The sequence below is a fragment of the Physella acuta genome, unplaced genomic scaffold (genome assembly GCF_028476545.2).
Source record: "Physella acuta isolate Inbredline_101_S28 unplaced genomic scaffold, ASM2847654v3 ptg000873l, whole genome shotgun sequence".
Classification (NCBI taxonomy): domain Eukaryota; kingdom Metazoa; phylum Mollusca; class Gastropoda; family Physidae; genus Physella; species Physella acuta.
The window spans coordinates 176,280-196,361 of record NW_026732390.1 but is presented as its reverse complement, the minus strand read 5'-3'; the positions used below and the strand labels follow the sequence as shown (position 1 = coordinate 196,361).

Here is a 20,082-nt window from a genome sequence, read left to right as displayed (position 1 = left end):
AAAATAATTATCATTAAAAAAGTTTTTAAAAACCCACGTTTTCTGATTGAACTAAAAAGTAGAAAATAAATGCTATACATCACAATAATGCAAGCAATCACTCTACTATAAACGATGAAAAACGTGGGGCGCCGTGATTTTCTTACAGTTTCTAATACTGTTGACTCTCTACAAGCTCCCTAATAAAATTCAATAGTATTATCTAATCAATAGTAATATAACTTTTACATCTTATATTAACAATGACCGATAAAAAACTTTTACTTCAGCGCCCCACGTTTTTCATCGCTTATAGTAGAGTGATCGCTTGCATTATTGTAATGTATAGCATTTATTTTCTACTTTTTAGTTCAATTAGAAAACGTGGGGGTTTTTTTTAACTTTTTTAATGATAATTATTTTTCCCTCATCTGCTCAGCACACACCACAACGGAAATTGTGATTAAAACATCCAATTCAAACTTCAACATCAGAGTGCCGTTAAAAAGACGAAACGCGATAGCTTCCCTTTGGCTTGCAACGCGTCTGAAATGGACGGCGATCTCGGAAAAATCTGACCTGTTTTGTTGCATTATAGAAGGCTGGTTTAATTTCGTATACCACGGTACAAAGGCTGACACGGGCAAGCTGAAGGGATAATAAATCTATAAAAAGAATTGTAGGTGGTTTTTAAATCGGTGGGTTAATAGAAAAGGAATATGTAAATACGTGATGAGAGATTTTTTGGTCATTTGGATTGAGACCAAAAAAAATACTTCTGGCTTTCTGACCAACACATTGCTTGTAATTTTTTTCTTCCCTTCTATTATTGAATAGACTAGTTTATAAATTAAGATTTCATGACTAATCTTATAAGATTAAAAATTCATTATTTTTGCGTTGTCGTCCAAGATCTATTACCAAGAAGGTTGAATTAATTAAGATTTGCGGAGCCACATACACACACTCACACAGACAAACACACACACAGACACACATAAATAAACACATAGAAAAACTTACACACAGACACAGACAAACTCAGACACAAACACACACACACAGACACACGTAGATAAACCCATACACAAACTGTCTTACAGACACTGACACACACGCACAGACACACACAGACACAAACACACACGCATACTAACTCAATAAAACACACACGCACACACTTTAGAAAATAACTTGTCGTCGATTTGTCAAGGAAATTCATGTCGGCGCTTTTTGTTTTAGTAGAATAAATGACTATAAACACATAATACTTTATACCCATTTTAATACATATTACCAATGAAACAGTTGAAAACCGCTTATTATAAGATAATTAATTAAACAATGAATAGAAAATAAGTATTAAACAAATAGTCATATGATATAATAAACAAGCAAATAAGCAATTTTCTTAAATAATAAAAATAATAAATGTTAAAAATAATTTTAAAATGTGTCATTTTAGTTAATATTCAACCAACATTATTTACATAATGCTTATTTAGTTGTGTTTTTTAATTGATCTACAGCAACTGTGTAGTTAACCATGGTGTTTGCAAAATAGAGTTGTTGTATTCTGTATTCTTATTTAAATATAACATGATTAAAATTGACTTGTTTTAATTAAAGAATTAAGACAGTAAAATAAAGGCTATAAAATCTGTAGACAACACCAACAAATACAGAGACCTATTGTAATAGTAAAAGGAAAAGCCATAATCAAATATAGAATATATTTTAAAAATGAATATATCTTTTAAAGCAAAATAATCCCTAGGTTCACAAATACCGTGTCTACTATTTTTACCGTTATTGAACAAAATTGAATTAAATTGACATTTCGAAAAATGTATCATGTATTTTCCTGTCAGTTGTATTCTTTAAAAAAACTTGAAATCAATTTAGCATTAAGTTTCTTTCTCAAATGTTTTCACATATTATTGATATATTAAGGTACTGCTAAGTTTTAAAAATAATAATATTATAGACCACACTTCTTTTATATTTTTATCTTTAGGGAAAATAGTTTGAATTGCATTACGAATCAATCGATTCTGAAAGTTCACAAATATGATATTTCCCAAATTTAATATTTAGATAACGAACCAATTAAAAAAAACATTTACAAAACATCGCAGGAAACAAAAGTGGTTGAAGTTACTTCTATGTCCATGCTGACTGGATCAAGCATTCTCACGATATAACATGGCCCGCCTAGATAATATATATATCCCCAACAAAAGGGGTCCGCCACACAACTTGTGTAACATTCCTGTGTGGATGATAATAGAAAAGATAATCTTGAAAGATATGATAAAAACTAAATACATATTCAAACAAAATTAAAATAGATTAGTTTATAAAAATTGCATTAAAACATGTTTCTAATTGTATATGTATATTTATATATATACATATATAATTCAACTTACTTAGTAGGCCTGTATATTTTCGAGAAAAAATTTCATTTTAGTTTTACTCTATACATAAGCCAATACTGAAATTTTCACTATTGCTTAAGTGTATTAAACGTAAAAATAATATTTAAATAATAAAAAAAACTTTGAAGAAAAGAGGCTTTTATTTTATTCAAAAATCACAAACACGATCATAAATGAAAAAAAATTCACTACAAACTAAAGAAGAAATATTTGGTGTATTGCTACTAAAGATTAAAGCTGGTGTCACTGGAAATAGTATTTAGTTTTTATCTAATTGTCTCCCCTTTTATTATTGAAATTAGTAATTTTAAATTGTCTATCTAGTTTAAAAAAATCGATATTCATCCGAGATCTAACACTGTGCCAAATCTCAGTACAATTGGACAATGGGAAGTGGGTTTAAATAATTTAAAAAAAAAACAAGTAGCTTTCTTCTATTTCAATTACATTGGTAATCTTACACCCTCATGCCTAGGTTACATAATTAGAAAAATGGAGTTAACTTTTACTTCTTTTTACAAGATTTTATTTAACTCACTTCCTCGTCAGTCGTCAGTCAGTCTGTCTAGATCGAAACGCCCAAGCAAAATTTTGGCACTTCTACATGGTGCATGGATAAAGGCATGAAGACAATGCATCCTGACATTCAATTTGACTTAATTGGTCGCCTGAGTAATTTTTGTATGAATTAATTAAAAATGTGACCAAATTAGTAGGCAGGCCTATCCAACTACTCCACACGCGTCATCTCGTTCAATAGCGCTCCATCACGTTCAAATAGGTGCGCAATGGTTTTAGTCATGTAACTCTATTGCAAATATTAACATGTAAAGTACTTAAAAAAATTTCATAAAAAACGTTTTAATAACAACAGTTTATGTAATAATGCACTAAAAAGTAGAAAATAAGTTATACACTACTATTTAAATAACTATACAGAAAAGCGTGGGTATCTTCCTAAATATTATTAAAGGTATCCAATAGATACTAAAGTAACCCTCGCTTTTCTTTATAGTTATTTAAATAGTAGTGTATAATTTATTTTCTCCCTTTTAGTGCATTATTGCATATAAGCTTGTTATTAAACCGTTTTTTAATGAATTTTTTTACAAGCTTTTATTTAACTGGCTTCCTCTGTCTGTCGTCAGTCTGTCTGTCTAGATCAGGGGTGTCCAAACTTTTCAGTCCGAGGGCCGCATTAACTATTGAATTTCAGTTCGGGGGCCAGTTTCTTCTAAGTATGTCTTTGATTTTTCTGGGCAAAGTTCCTCAGCCATCACCAACAAACGATTTTTCCGTGGACAAAAAGATCTCCACGGGCCGGATGAGAGGACTTCGCGGGCCGCATGCGGCCCGCGGGCCGTAGTTTGGAGACCCCTGGTCTAGATCGAAACGCCAGAGCTAATTTTCGGACACTTCTAACTGATAGATTCGGTTCAAAGTTTGCACGTGGGTCAATACATGAAGACAATGTAATTTGACAATAAATGTGACTTAATAGGATGCCTAATTAATTTTGTATGAATTAATTAAAATTTTGTCCAAATAAGTAGGCAGACTTATCCAACTATTTTACGCACTTTGTCATGTTCATTATGTGCGCAATGGTTTTTAGTCATGCAATAGTATTTTTAATTTAAAAAATTACTGAAAAAAGCATAAAAACTATTTAATTACAAGCTTTTATTTAATAATGCACTAAAAAGGAGAAAATAAATTTAGAAAACTTACTATATTAACATATACGAGCCGACCCGCGGCGTATCATACGCCGCTATTTAGTTGTTTTATTTTCTAATTTTCAGTAATTCATAATTTGTGAATTCGACAGTACCAATGCTGCCACTGAAAATATTTGCTTTAAAATACTATCAGTTGGTCGTTAAGGACGATAACCCCCCACCCTCATTTCCCCCTACCATACCCCCCCCCCCCCCCGCGTGAAAGCAGCCTCCTCTTAATTACCTCACCTAAGTTTAAAATAGATTCAAACATAATTATCTGCTCAAATTTTAGTCACTAAACCCGGCTCTATGATTGTAAACATTTAGCGCGAACCACAGCTCACCAGACCATGTGGGGGTAGGGGAGGTTGATTTATGCCTAGGGAAGAAGAGAGGGGACTGCAAGGCGCGCTTATAGCTTGTTTTCTAGCGTCTCCCAGAAGAGAATTATATATATAGATTTAAAGAAAATTAATAAAAAAAACTATAAAGAAAAACGTGGACCTCTTCTTAAATATTAGTAAAGGTACCAAATAGATAATAAAGTGACCCATGCTTTTCTTTATAGTTATTTAAATAGTATTGTATTATATATTTTCAGAAATGTATTTATTTTCTACTTTTTTGTGCATTATTACACAAAAGCATGTTATAAAAGCTTTTTACAAGCTTTTATGTAACTTACTTCCTGGTCAGTCGTCAGTCTGTCGTCAGTTTGTCGTCAGTCTGTCTAGATCGAAACGACCGAGCGAAATTGCAGGCACTTCTACCTAACAGATTTGTTTCGACGATGGCACGTGGGTCAAGACATGAAGACAATGCAATCTGACATTAAAGTTGACTTAATTTGGATGCCTAATTAATTTTTTATAAATTGATTAATATTTTTTTTCCAAATTGGTAGGCTGTCTCATTTAACTATTCCGCACTTTTAGACACGTGTTATCACGTTCACTTGGTACACAATGGTTTTTAGTCATGCAAATCTATTGTAAATTTTAAAAATTTAAAGTACTGAAAAAAAATTCATTTAAAAAGTTTTAATAATAAGCTTTTATGTAATAATGCACTAAAAAGTAGATAAAATACTTTAAAAAACGACGTTTTTCTTGTGGACTAAAAAGTAGAAAATAAAATTTTCTTTTGTGCTTCCTCGAGCTGTGCAGATTCTTGTGATGACTAACCACTATACGATCACGACCAGCGCGCTCACATCGATACGGGCCGAAGTAACTGTGTCAATAGGCCTCCAGTCTTGTCGGTATCTTTAGAAATCATGTCCTCAATTTTATGGTCCTTGGGGCGTAATTAAATTAAGCTAATTACGGTCTCTAATTGCTAGTTTTTATGATTGCATCTAAAATTGTTAGGCGAAAGTAGCCTGCATGCCAAATTTCAGATCTCTAGAGCAATCAGAGGTGGGCTAATTTTCGATGTCAATTTTAACAACAAACAAACGCGAAGCTGAGTTAAGAAAAACGTGTTAAAATAATTTATAGACTACTAATTTAAATAACTATAAAGAAAAGCGTGGGTCTCTTCCTAAATATTAGTCAAGGTATCCAATAGATACTAAAGTGACCCGCGCTTTTCTTTATGGTTATTTAAATAGTAGTGTATAATTTATTTTCTACCTTTTAGTACATTATTACCTAAAAGCTTGTTATTAAAACGTGTTTTTTATTCATTTTTATGAATATTTTTAAATGAATTTTTTACAAGCTTTTATTTAACTTACTGTCTCTGTCTGTCGTCAGTCTAGATCAGGGGTCTCCAAACTTTTCAGTCCGAGGGCCGCATTAACTATCAAATTTCAGTTCGGGGGCCAGTTTCTTCCAGGCATGTCGTGACTTTCTGAGCAAGTTCCTCAGCCAACTCCAACAAACGTTTTTTTTTTCCGTGGACAAAAAGATCTCCGCGGGCCGGATCAGGCCCGCGGGCCGTAGTTTGGAGACTCCTGGTCTAGATCAAAACGCCCTAGCAAAATTATGGGCACTTCTAACTGATAGATTCGGTTCATTGTTGGTACGTGGGTCGAGACATCAAGACAATGACATATGACATTAAATTTGATTTAATTGGTTGCCCAATAAAGTTTTTATGAAATAATTGAAATTTTGAATTTAATTAAAATATAGTTATATAAACAGTAGTGTATTATATTACTATATATTTAAAGAAACTTATTCATTTTCTACTTTGAATTGCATTAGTACATAAAAGCTTATTATAAAACGTTTTTTTTTATTTTAAAATAATTCTGCTGTCTCTGAAGTTTTTTTTTAACTTTATATTCTTGAGATAAAATAAAGTACAATTTTTACTTTAGGGATTGTTCATAAATTAAGTCGAAATTCTAGGTATTTGGGGTCGTAATTTTGAAAAGATATGTGTGCGGCGGATGAGAAAAGGGGGGGGGGGGCGGGTCAGATAGTGCGCCGTTACACTTTGGCATTTAAAAAAAGGAATTTTATATGTCGTTATTCAGCGTTTTGAATATCTATTTTAGAAAACAAATTAATGTACATATCTTTGCCCGTGCTTAATCAATTTTTAGAAAAAAAAATTCGTTGTTTTAAAAAAAAACCTTAGCCTTAAACCATTATTTTTAAGTGGAGGTGTCAGCTAAGGCGGACGATGTGTGACGGAGGGGAGAAGGTAAAAATCGTCAATACAAGCGTAAAGCCGGTTATGGGTGACTCCTTACCTTTCTAGTGTTATCGTTTGTTAATCTGTCTTCTCTGTTACCGAAGGAGGCACATTGAGCTGTGAATATAAAGATCCACTTATTTTTTTTTTAAAAAGACAATCGCGTATATGCATACAATAACACTCAAACTCACCAATCCTTATGTTTTAAAATGTATGTATGTAATATAATTGTACTCAAATATGTCAGTATTAGTGGTTACTACCCGGACAAAAAAATATTATATAAATAGTCTGTTTATTTAGGAAGCAAATCTAGAATTATCGAACAGTTTTGGAATGGATGAAAAAAGTATTAAATACATTTCTAAAGATAAAAATGATACACGATGATACTTCAAAAAAATATATTGTTATTGTGATAAAATGTAGAGTTGACCTGTTTAATATACTTTGGTATATAAAGAGATTGTTACTAGCTTCTAGCTCTTATACCGCTAGTCCACTCCGTCCCATGCAGCTTACTTCAGAAGCTATTCATGCGGTTTGGCTATTAGTCTATACGCTTTGGTGTTGATGTAACAAGTTTACTCTTGCTCAAACACATATTTACATTAACAACAACCGTAGTACTAAATATTGTTACGAAGTACATTTCAAACTAGCCTATATTTTCTCTAGCAACCCAATTCACATAGATCAATATAGTAGCCGAATCATAATTTTCTTTTCCAGTTCGTTCCCAAGTTCATCTGTTTTAGTGACTTCGGCTTATGAAAGGGTAATTTGGTCAGCACTAAGCCAAGATGCTGGTGGTTTAAGGGACATTCTACTTACTTGAACTCGGATTCGAACTCGATAACTTTCGGGTTACCAGTAAATCGCCCTAGCGCTATGCCACGACATCCCATATATTAGCTACATCCCTCCTCCCCCACCCCCCCCACCCCACCCCCTTTCTCCTTGTCTCTGACGACTGTTTACAGACGACAATGAAACGATCAAGCAGAACGGTTATTACCTCCCCTTAGTTTCAAATGGTTTAAATACTAAATTATCGGCCCCTAATCGTCGTAACTAATTCGATCCGGTTCTACGATCGTAAACATTCGGCGTGAACGACAGCTCACCAGACTGGTGGGGTTAGAGTTGGTAGCGGTGTGGTCAGTTGCGCATACCTGGAGAGCGACGGAGGGGACGGGCTTGCGGGCGTGCGTGCGTGTGTGGTGGTGGTGTCGCGCATGGTCACCCGTAGAGTATTCTATTTATATAAATATTTACACCTTCCTTTAAACAACAAATTTTAAAACAGTATTTTAATTACTTCTATTCATAATTATGTATACATGTATATATATATATATATATATATATATATATATATATATATATATATATATATATATATATATATATATATATTTATTTATTTATTTATTTATTTATATATATATATATATATATATATATATATATATATATATATATATATATATATATATATATATATATATATATATATATATATATATATATATATATATATATATATATATATTGTTATGAATAATTATTTTACGTTTGCTATTTATTTTGAAAAAATAATTATTTTATGTATGCTCTCTTTATACTTTGTTATAAATAGTTTTTACTTACATCTGACACCACTGCATCCCACATAATTTGCAGCCGTTACATCAATGCTAATGTCATCTGGATTACCGGCTGGTACATAAAGGTCACAACTGCCGCCTACATAATAATTGAATGCATAGCATAGCGGCTGGTTTACACACAAGTCGAAACATTCCTGTAGATTTGTTTTTAAAATTGTTACGTTAGTTGAAAATTATTTAGTATAATTTATTTACTAAAATATTGTGTAAACTGAGACATAAAATTGGTATTATTTAAAATGAGACATGAAATTGGTATTATATAAAAAATAAATAATTTTAAACAAATTAATAGTTTTGTATTTTTAAATCATTACACATTGTAAGAAATCAGTGTTGTTGTGTAACGCAGCGTTTTTACGCCCTAAATGAATTTCTAAAATGCACCTAATATCCATCCCTTTGGATACCTGGCTAATGAGATTCTGCGTAATTTAAAAAACATATGGGCTCTCGTATTTCTTTACGTGCTGCTGAGGATCTTTTCTCTATCCATTATGAATGCCATGCATACAAATGTATCCCTAAATTTCAAGGTTCTGCAAAGCGACCAACATTCGTTTCTATGTTGGGACTTACATATTTCAGTTACAATGGAATCATTTTATTAAAACTTTTTGAAAAGTCAAGAGTCATTTTTTAATTATTAAATTCTGTGGATTTTATACCGCCATTTTTAAGAATTGCGTCTAAGTTAAAAGGAAAAGAAATTCCCAGAAAAGTTACATTGTCTTCAAGAGATTTTTCTGTAATGGCGTTATGAAAATAAGAGTCAATTTTAAAACTTGAAAGTAATGTAGTGTAGCCGAGGAATGTATACAGCGTTAGTAATAAAATTAAAAATAAAACAAAAATTAGACTAAAAAATAAATTTTTACATATTTAAAAAGTAGCTGGAAATATAAATTTGAGTCTGCAAGATGATTCTAACATCAAATTGCAACAGGTAACTTCTCTTCAGCTCTAGCTATACACGCTTAGAGGCAACATACCAATATCAGCATAATACATCATAAGGGTTTTAGTGTTTCGATCAAAGGTTGTTTGACTATTGGTTTATTGATAATAAGTGCTTTAGCAGTAGGTTATTTTTTACAATTATTGGTTTGACAATAGGTTGTTTTTTAAGGTTTGGTTTTTGGACTATGCTTACAATTGTTTCGTCTATGCTTGGTTCAAGTATAATATAATATTAAGCTAAAGTAGTCAATCGTACTTGGAAATATAAATTTTGATTCTGCGAGGTAATTCTGACATCAAATGGCAACAAGGGCCATTGCTTCAGCTCCAGCTATACACGCACAGAGGCAATAAACCAAATTCAGCAGAATATCTCATAAGGGTTTAATGTTTAGATCACACGTGTTTTATCAAATGTTGTTTGAAAACAGGTTTTTGACAACAGATGGTTTGACAATAGTTTTTTGGCAATGCGTGGTTTGACTACAGGTTTTTTTAAGAGTAATTAATGGTTTGAAAACAGTTTTTGTAAATATAAGTGATGCGACAATACTTTTGTTTGACAAAAGATTATCTGACAATAGTTTTTTTAAATAAGTGGTTTTGAAAATAAGTTTTGTTACAATAAGTTGTTTGACAATAGTTTAAAAAAACAAATAGTTTCGCAAAATGTTTTTGTTCAGGTTTTGTTTTTTATTTGTACTTTCCAGTACTTCATCTATGCTCTGGTTAAGGCTTAAAATTAGATTAACCTAAAGTAGTTAGTGTACTTACATGACCGGTTAAGAACTGGGCATCTTAACTTGATTTTTGTGTTATGTTTAGATTAGATACATCCCGAAGCAATTAGCTGTTTAGGGTTTAGGTTTGATTCTAGCTTACTGTAGAAGTATGTTATTAATTACTAGAGCTGACAGTTAAGTTACAATGTTACCTTTCGTGTTGAGGTTTGATGGGTTATTGGTGCGTTATTAGGATAAGCGCCACAAGTAGCTGGAACAAAAGATGGGTTTACTGTATTTATTTTACTACAAAAACCAGTTCGCGAAATACCAATTTCACTTAATTTTTTCAGCACAATGTCGACATTGTCTTCCACCATACATTTGTCGCATTTGTGCAAGTGTCCAATTAACTCATTAAGCCTGTGATTATTTTCACGTTTTCACGTTTTACCGAAATAATTTTTTTCACTCAATTTTTTCAGTACCCCTGCTGCTATACGACTCATAACTTTTTACCTGATGATTTAAAACCAACACATTACTGATATTAATTAATCGTAATTGAATGTCCTACATTGAAATAAATTTTAAGTAATTATTTATTTATTGAAGAAAGATAATTACTTAGTTTAAAAAAAAAAAATAAAGAATTGATTTTTTTTTGGGGCAAAAATACGCTTCTGCTGGAAAAATTAATAATAAGATTTACTTTTATGAATTTTTATTCAAATAAAATTAAAGTGCGTTCACCCATCTACAAAAATCATTGATCGGATTAATCTCAGCATTTAGGAAAACGGCCTTTGGGCAAGTGTCTTTCGGGAATTTTTTGTAGACCCCTCACGACCTATGAGCATCACCTATGCCTACAGCGCTCTGCTGGTGATGATATGCTGGTTGTGCTATGCTGGCGGTGGTATGCACATCAGGGATCCGAAATAAAATATAATAAGATCTCAGGTATCCGGCAACTAATGACTTAACAACACTAAATTTTGTTGATACATGTTAGATATTTTTAACTTAAAATAAGTTTCATGATTCTTGGTAATACTTTAATATTAAATATCATAAATATTATCAATAATGTTAAAAGGTAAATGTAGGAAATTTAGAGGCTTACAACTCTAGCTTTTTTTTTAAAAAGTAGACCCAAATTACACAAATAATCATTTCGTAAACACATTAAAGTTTTCTTAATATCATAAGCTGAAGATTTAGCACATACATGTATAAACGCTATTTAAAGACAACCGAAAGTTTCTGTTTTAGTAAAACTAATAATCAAATTGTAAGTTTTATTTACATAGTGAACTGAAAACTATGTACTATTAATTTAAAAAGTGAGTAGTGTTTTGGTCAGTGCTATTGATGACTTACTTTCACACTGGTCGGGATGTGTGCTATTAATGAAGAACCTAGGATAGCACGAGCATGAGAAACTTCCTTCAGTGTTGGTACATATTTGCTCACATGGATTCCCAGCAGTGCATTCATTGATGTCTGAAAATATATTCACTCGCTTCTTACATAGTTTTATAAGTGATAATTTATGATTGAAAAGAATGTAATACCACACTCACACTCACAAACACTTAGCCTAATTGAATATAAAGCCATACTTCAAAATGAATTCATAGCGTCTCAAAAGTATGATCCATTAAAAAATGCATAAAAACGCTTCATAATAAGCTTGTATGAAATAATGTAGTAATAAATAGAAAATAAAAGACTTTCTTTAAATATATTATAAGACTCTATTTAATTTAGTATTACAAAAGCGTGGGCCACTATATTATCTATGTGATGCCTTCACTAATATTTAGGAAGAGACCCACACTTTTCTTTACAGTAATTTAAATAGTAGTGTATTATTATATATTTGAAAAAAAAATCATTTATTTTCTCTTTTTAGTGCATTATTACATAAAAGCTTAAAAGTAGAAGTTTGTGTACTGTTGGAAATATTTTTACGTCACACATTAAAAAAGCTAGATGAGAGTTTTGCGGTACATTTCCACTTGTAATAATGTGGCGCCAACTCAGTTTCAGTTCTCCAATGCTTTCATCGATGACACTGCTTTTAATCAAACGTTCATATTTTTCCATAAATGTTATGGCATTCTTTTCCAGTTCTTTAGTAAAACCCTAAGTTATTGGGCAAAAGACACATAAAACCTCCCAAAACAGATTTATGTTTTAGCAATCTGTCTCCTATTTGACATATAACGGAATCAAGAAAAGGGATTAATACAGCTATTCTGTAATACTCTTCAGGGGTATTTGCCATCACATTGCAGCGTTGAATTTGTTTTCCAGCTCGACGTGGAATAAGTATATCTATGTCGAAGTCCTCACAAATGCCTTTGACTTCATTAAATACGGATGTAAGTTCTGACTCAGCATTCTTCCGCATATTCACTAGTAGGCTACTCGAATCTTCTATAAATTTTAGAGCCGCAGATAGATCAAAGTTTTCTGTTTGGAGTATTCTGTTGACAGGAAATGTTATTGCAAAGATTTTTGAAAATTTCAAGTGCCCATCCGGAGGAATAAGTCTGGAAGAAACACTGGTGCCCCCTAAGTGCAAGACCTTGTCGGCCGCAAAAAAAAATATAGTTTTTATTATGGGCGCTAATCTTAAACGATTTTCTAGAATTTGCTGACTTATTGATGAGTTCAAGGAGATGTTAATAATTTCAATTATTTTCTACATGATTGATTTACGATTTTGGGAGAGTAAAATTGCTCTTTTATGATAGTCACATTGCTGGTGCTCATTAAACTTGTCTGTTTCCTTTTGAAAATAGAATTGTTGATAGCTTACCCAAAGGCTGACTACCTACACAACCATAATTCAAACTAAACAAAACAAATATTTGCAAAATGCACCATCAAGTAATTTGGAATAAGACAACCAGTTCCACCAACGTAGCCACGAATATTGAAACTTTAAATTTCTTTGTCCGCTTGCTGCACATTTAAAAAGTTCATCAGGACGCCAAATGATTTCTAATAAATAAAACCTTCCATCATCTGTTATAACTCCTTTGATAAATTGTACTTTTTGGTGTTTCCAATGGACGCCAGCGAGAAAAGTCTCAAAGGTATTTTATAGGTCCATAAATTAATTTAAAAATCATGCACAGCGTAGTTACAATTAATAAGGTTATAAAATCCTGTCTGTCTGGGTTTTTTCAGACTTTACTAAAGATTGGATGTATTTGATGTTTATAACATTTTCGGTAACTAAATAATTTTAAAAAAAAAAAAAGCAAAAACAATTTGGTTTTCACGTGTAATGGCGACATAAACAATGGCATCCTGCTATTCGATATGCCGCCATAAATTTTATTGTACACATTTTAAGCTAAAAAAAAAAAGAAAAACTAGGTCATGGGGTTTAAATTTGCATTGTTATTTAAAAACTTGATCAGCAAAGTTTTGTAAACAAAAAAACTATAAAGTGGGGCTGTCAGAAATCGATCACGGAGTTCCTGTACAGCCAATCAATGTTTGTCTTACGAAAGTGAAACATCGGGTTATAACTTAGGCTTGATGAAAGTTAATAGAAATGTAGCCTTAAACTCAACAAATTATTTTCAAGTTCTCTGGATCTGCAACTTGTATAGCATTGATTCTAAAAAATATTAAATTTCTGAATTAATTTTAGGCTTAAGTTTTTCATAAAATTTTATCTTTTATTATTTTTACGGTCCTAAATCTAAAAAAGCAAAATTTTATTCTATGTCAACAACATTACGGAAGGATTTTCGTCAACTCACTGGTGTCCATTTCTCAAAAAACGCATGTGAATTTTAAAGTACTAATAATATTCCGTACTATTATACACATTTTGTTTTGCGTTTACTTGGTGTGCAATTCTTTTTTACGAGATTATATTCTATATTAAAAAGTTTAAGTAATTAAAAATGGACTAAAAATATTGTCTATGTCCTGAGTTGTCATCCCCCGTAGTGTTATATAAGAATATTCGAGAAAGTTTAAGGGAGATCACTCCCGGTTTATTTTTTTCATCCGCCACCATTAAAATAAATTTAAATTGCTTGAAGTAGTAAAAAGATATACATTAAAACACGACTATGCGAATAAGAAAATAAATTATTATTAATCTTTCTTTACTGGCTGTCTTTTATTTAATGACTATTGTAGGTTCCTGGCTCTACATCTATATCAGAGGCGTAGCGACCCTTCCGGCGCGCGGGGACAAACTTTCGATTTGAACCCCCCCCCCCCTCAAGATTTCGATTTCCACCCCCTCCAACTTTCGATTTGCACCCCCCCCCCCCTCAACCTTTCAATTTATTTTTCCAACCCATTTTGGCGCCCCCTAAGGTCGGCGCCCGGGGACCGGGGACATACGTCGTCCCCCCGCCACCCCCCCCCCCCCTTTGCTACGCCTCTGATCTATATTTAACCATATACGCAGTTTTTCTATCTACCAACACAAAGTTTTGTGTCAATAATAGTGCGTCAAGCCCACGCTTTCATGCCAGGCGCACATCCGGTAGTATTTTATAATAGACACCTATTAATATTTATCCCACCCTCACCCCCTTCCACACCCTTTAGCTGATAACCTTGTTCAGCTTTCCCTTCGCTTATTGCAACCCTGAGTTTTTGTGGTTTAAGCACTGAATGATAGCAACACAAGTTCACCGATGTCAATAGCTGAAACTTAACGTAAAGGATTGTCATTTTGAAGGTCCTAATCCCTTAACCCCCCCCCCCCCTTCACCCCTGCCCACTTCTCTGCCATCTTTATCATTTTTAGTTTTCTTATGTTTTTAAAAGTTATGAAGTTTACAGTTTCCTTGTGTCATCCGCCATAAGTGAAATGAATTTCAAATGGCTTAAAGTAGTAAATACATGCACATTATAGAACCTCAATGCGAATAATAAAATTGCTCCTTAATCAGTTCATTTGTTTATTGTTTATTTTTTTAATTTCAAGATGCTTTCTGGTTGCACTACAATCATAGTAGACAACAAAGGCCTACCCCTCCCCTTTCGACACTCCTTAACTAATCTAACATTGGCCAACTTTTCCTTGGCCTATTGCGTTCCAGTTTATTATACATTAATTCAGCGCGATAATAAAAAATCGTAACTAAATTCTACCGGAAATTCTCATCACAATGATATACATTGTCGTTCTAGAGGCTGCCAGGCTTAAGTGTTAGTGTTTAAGCTTAACGTTAAAAAGTAGTCATTTTGGGAGTCCATGGGAGGAGTTATAACCCCCTCTAACCCCCCACCCCTGCTTACGCCACTGATGTCTATATCACGTGTTATACATAAATATTCGAGAAAGTATAGGGGAGATCACTCCCGGTTTATTTACATTACTTTTAAATTTTTATTACAATAAAGTTTCATCACTAAAAAAATAATTGCGCACCTAATAAACATGATTATGTGATTATAGTTCAGAATATAAGTAAAGCCTACTAATTTCTGAAAATTTTAAATTTCAATTAATTTCTAAAAACTCGCCCAATTATGTAAAATTTAATGTCTTACTCTTTTGTCCTAAAAGCTTAATCTACGTGCCAAGTTTTGAAACGAAAATGTCAGTTAGAAGTGCCCGAAATTTCGTTCTCCTGTTTGTATGTATTATGAAAGACAAACTGTCGACCAGGGCCGGCGCTACCTATAAGGCGAACTAGGCGGTCGCCTAAGACGCCATCCATAGGGGGGCGAAAAAATACCTAATAATTATTAACTTTGCGTAGCGATCTATTTCGGTGCCCAGGACGAACTATCAATTTGGCGCCCCCTCTTCAAATTAGGACTATAAATAGTTATTCGCGTTGGTGAAAATACGCCCACTTTCTTCATTTGGACAAGTCGGGGCGCTTTTTACAGTCTCTTTGCCTTTTTATTTTGGTGTCCCACAAATGATATAAAAAAACTTATAAGTCCGTAATGCCAAGTAACAGTCAACATTCTATATTTCGACTGTATTTAATTCAGTAATAAGCTTTTTATATTATTTTCTGCCACGTTTGGCGCCCCCTTTGGGTCGGCGCCTTTTGCAGCCGCCCCTCCCGCCCTCCCTTAGCTACGCCTCTGTTAATATAATAAGAGTATTATTCTATTTAATCTAAACCTTTTAATTTCGAATATTTCAGATGATTATCTAATTTTAATGTATGTTTAGTGATCGCTCTAGCGCATGACGCGACTCTGTAGAACACGAGCAATTTTGATTTTTCATAGGGCTTTAAGTCTCGTTTTCTTTCAATTTGAATTAGAAATCTCGTTAGCCAGTGAGAGATTTAAATTTTCAAACTAAATGAATTGTTGCACCACAAGGTCCTAAACAGAATTTCAAAGTAGAATTCTACTACACAATCTTAGATATGGGTATACAGTCGTTGGAATAGCGTTTCCATCAATTAAAACAACATAATATTCTGACTTCCTTTATAATACATCCAATATCAATTAAAAGAAACATGCGGATAAACTTAACTGACTGCAAACAATAAAAAACGTCGTTGACGCATGACGCTAATAAAGAAATTGATGCTGATGATCTTTGCAAGCAATGAGTTTCAAGTAGTAGACTCCTAATCATAATTATGTCCCCATCAGATATGCTTCCCAATATAGTACAACCAAAATTGGAAGATTATGTACCAAATGTTGTTTCCTTGAGTATACTAATAACACTTCCAGTGTCGATGGTTAGTGAATAGCGCAGTTTTTCGAAACATAAATTAATTACATGGGCGAAACTACACTATACCGCCACAACCCGCAATGCGGCGGCGGGGGGCGGGGGAAGGTGGATGCAAAATCCGAAAGAAAAAAATAATTTAGCACCTTGATAGACTAGTGAAAAAACAAATCGTCTGCAGCAGTGATTGCTCTACAGCAGGGGTCTCCAAACTTTTCAGCACGAGGGCCGCATTAACTATCAAATATAAGTTCGGGGGCCAGAGTTTCTTCCAGGCATGCATATATATATATATATATATATATATATATATATATATATATATATATATATATATATATATATATATATATATATATATATATATATATATATATGTATATATATATATATATATATATATATATATATATATATATATTATTTATTTTTTTAATTTTTTTTTCAAGCGCGCCCCCAGCCGAGAAAAAAGTCTGAAAGAAACACTGTCGGTGACCGACAACACACTCGAGGTCCAAGTTTGTTCTCAAATTGTTTTTCACGTAGGTCTACTTCATTCTTGATAAAGTGTGTATGTTGTTCCAAAATTTGAAAGGTACTTTGATGCAAAAGGTTTAATATTAGGAAATTCTTTGTTGGGCAAACAATTATAAAACCCACATGCCCTTTTTGAATCTGTCTTTAAGGAGGTCATTTGCTGGGCAACTGGATGCATTTGCTTCAATGGTATTTGCACCCAATGCTAAATTTTCAGTTTGTTTTTATTTTTTCCTCAGCCACCTCCAACAAACATTTTTTTCCGTGGACAAAAAAAGATCTCCGAGGGCCGAATGAGAGAACCTCGCGGGCCGCATCCGGCCCGCGGGTTGTAGTTTGGAGACCCCTGCTTTACAGTAACTAACACATACTGTTGCGTAGAGAATAAAAACTACGTAAGTTTTAGATGAAAATAGGAAAACCTTTAAACCAGTTCCATGACCTTTTGCTCTTCTCTAAATAGTCGAAGGGGTGCCGATAAAGAAAATTTAAATAGTTTTGTACAAAGAAAGTTAAAACGAAATTTCTTCTCTTGATTATTATTAAAATAAAGCATCGTGGCGAATGACCAAGGTATAAAAAGGAATTAATTCAAAATTAACATAAATGTAAAAAAAAAATATAAGAATAAAAGAAACACGGGAAACCATTACACATATCAAGTTCGTCTGATTAACATTTTTTTGACCGAATTGCTTGGTAAAAATATCCACTATTCGTAATTTTCGGTGGGCATAAATGAGATTTATAAATGAGGCGTTTTTAATACTCCATTAATTTAAGCCAGAAACTAGTTTCAGCCTATATATGTGTGGTTTGTTGTCTCATGAGACACATCATATGACAGATTTAATTATATTTTTATGTTGTTAAGCCCACTTAATGTAAGTTTCCTGTGGGAATATGTTAAAAATGTTTTTCCAAGTCTTATGGTGGATGTACTTTGAAATGATAAAGGTTAAATAGTATATATATATATATATATATATATATATATATATATATATATATATATATATATATATATATATATATATATATATATATATATATATATATATATATATATATAGGACTCGAAAAAAAATTGCAGAGGGCATTTTAATAAGTTTTGCCTAGGGCGCTAAATAACCTGGCGCCGGCACTGCTGACAACCGAGGAAGCAAGTTAAATAAAAGCTGGTCATATTCGAGACAGGTTCAGGGGAGATCACTTCCGCTTTATCAGCGTTCACGAGCCTTTTTTTTATTCTTGTATTTTTTAACCCACTGTAATTGTTAGTCTTATATGTTGCGCGCAGCAAAATAACATACCTTCACACATATTGGGGTTAGTGCTGTTGATAATGTAGCCATCGTTGCATGAACACGAGTAACTTCCTGCTGTATTGACACAGTTCTGCTGACAAGGGTTTGTGCTTGGATTTGCACATTCGTCGATGTCTGAAAATTACATAGTTTAAAATAAACGGTTCAGCGAATAATTATTCAATAACAATTTTGAGTCTGATTTGTCTCAACAGATTCCTAGGATATTATTCAATGTTCACTGCATGGGTGTATAAATGCGTTCTCATTTGCCATAGTAAATACATAATAACATTCTATTATTATATTACGACCATAAGTCCAATGTTTTTAAAAGCCGTAACTTCTGTGAAAGGGTTAAAACTTTCGATTTAAAAAAACAATGTGTTGTGTCTTTAAAAAACTGACAAAAACATTAGCAGCCAAATGTTTTATTCTGTGAATTGTAATACAACTACCAATATAATCTACTGCATGAAAAGAGCTCGAATTGTAGAATATACACATCAATAAAAAAAAAGCATACAAAAGCATACAAAACGAATAAATTGATAAAAGAAAAGAGATGTAAGTAATTAGGGTGAACCATAAATGTATACGTCACACTCATCTCTCAAATGCTCTGATTTTATGACCCCTAAAACGCTGTAAAATTTCCTTCCACGCCCGTTCTGCAACAAGTGTAACCCTGATTCAAATTTGCCTGTTGTTTTAATTTAAATTTTTCAGAAATATGAAAAAGGTATATTGATAAATTTCCTACAACCAGCTGTCCTTCCTTTAAAAAAGCGGGAGTGATCTCCCCTAACCTTTCTTGAATTTTTTTTTTTGTGACACTGTGAGGGATGGCAACTCAAGATAAAGAAATTTGTAAAATGGAATAGAATATTGTAGAACAAGGAATTGAACAGGTTAGTATTTTTCTTCTTCTTCTTCTTCGTTCTTAATTATTAGTGTTGAAGGGGATTAAGATTTATCTTTGTTCGAGACTTTGTTCGAATTTATCAACCATGTGCTTTTTGCCGACTCGACCACACCTCCAACACAACTAAGCGTTACGTGTCAACTGGTTATGCGCCATATAGGCCGTTGACTTCGATTTCAGCCTGCTTTTCTTTTTGGATTTGCTTCCATAGCTTTTGTCCAACCAAGAACAAACTACAAGGCAGCAGTTGTTTAATTTTGGAGTTGCTTCTCCTAGAAGAGTGGCTGTCCCCAGCTAACGAGCCTCATCTTCCCGAGGGTTCGAACTCGAGACTTTACGGTTAAGCAACCATGAGCTTTACCGACTCGACCACGCCGAACCCTCAGGTTAGTATGATAGTGCGTAACATTAGTATTGTATAAATTCATATGCATATTTCGACAAATCTGAAAT

At 32.9% G+C, this 20,082-nt stretch overlaps 1 protein-coding gene across 1 annotated transcript in view; it reads right to left on the bottom strand.

Annotated features, from left to right (window-relative positions):
- Nucleotides 1-18,835, bottom strand: part of LOC131952431 (fibulin-1) — a 46,426-nt gene extending 27,591 nt beyond the window's left edge. The window contains exon 1 of the mRNA XM_059315067.1: nt 18,711-18,835. Coding sequence (XP_059171050.1) covers nt 18,711-18,720 — 10 coding nt within the window. The 5' untranslated portion in view covers nt 18,721-18,835. The remainder of the gene's footprint in view (nt 1-18,710) is intronic.
- Nucleotides 18,836-20,082: the final 1,247 nt, after the last annotated feature.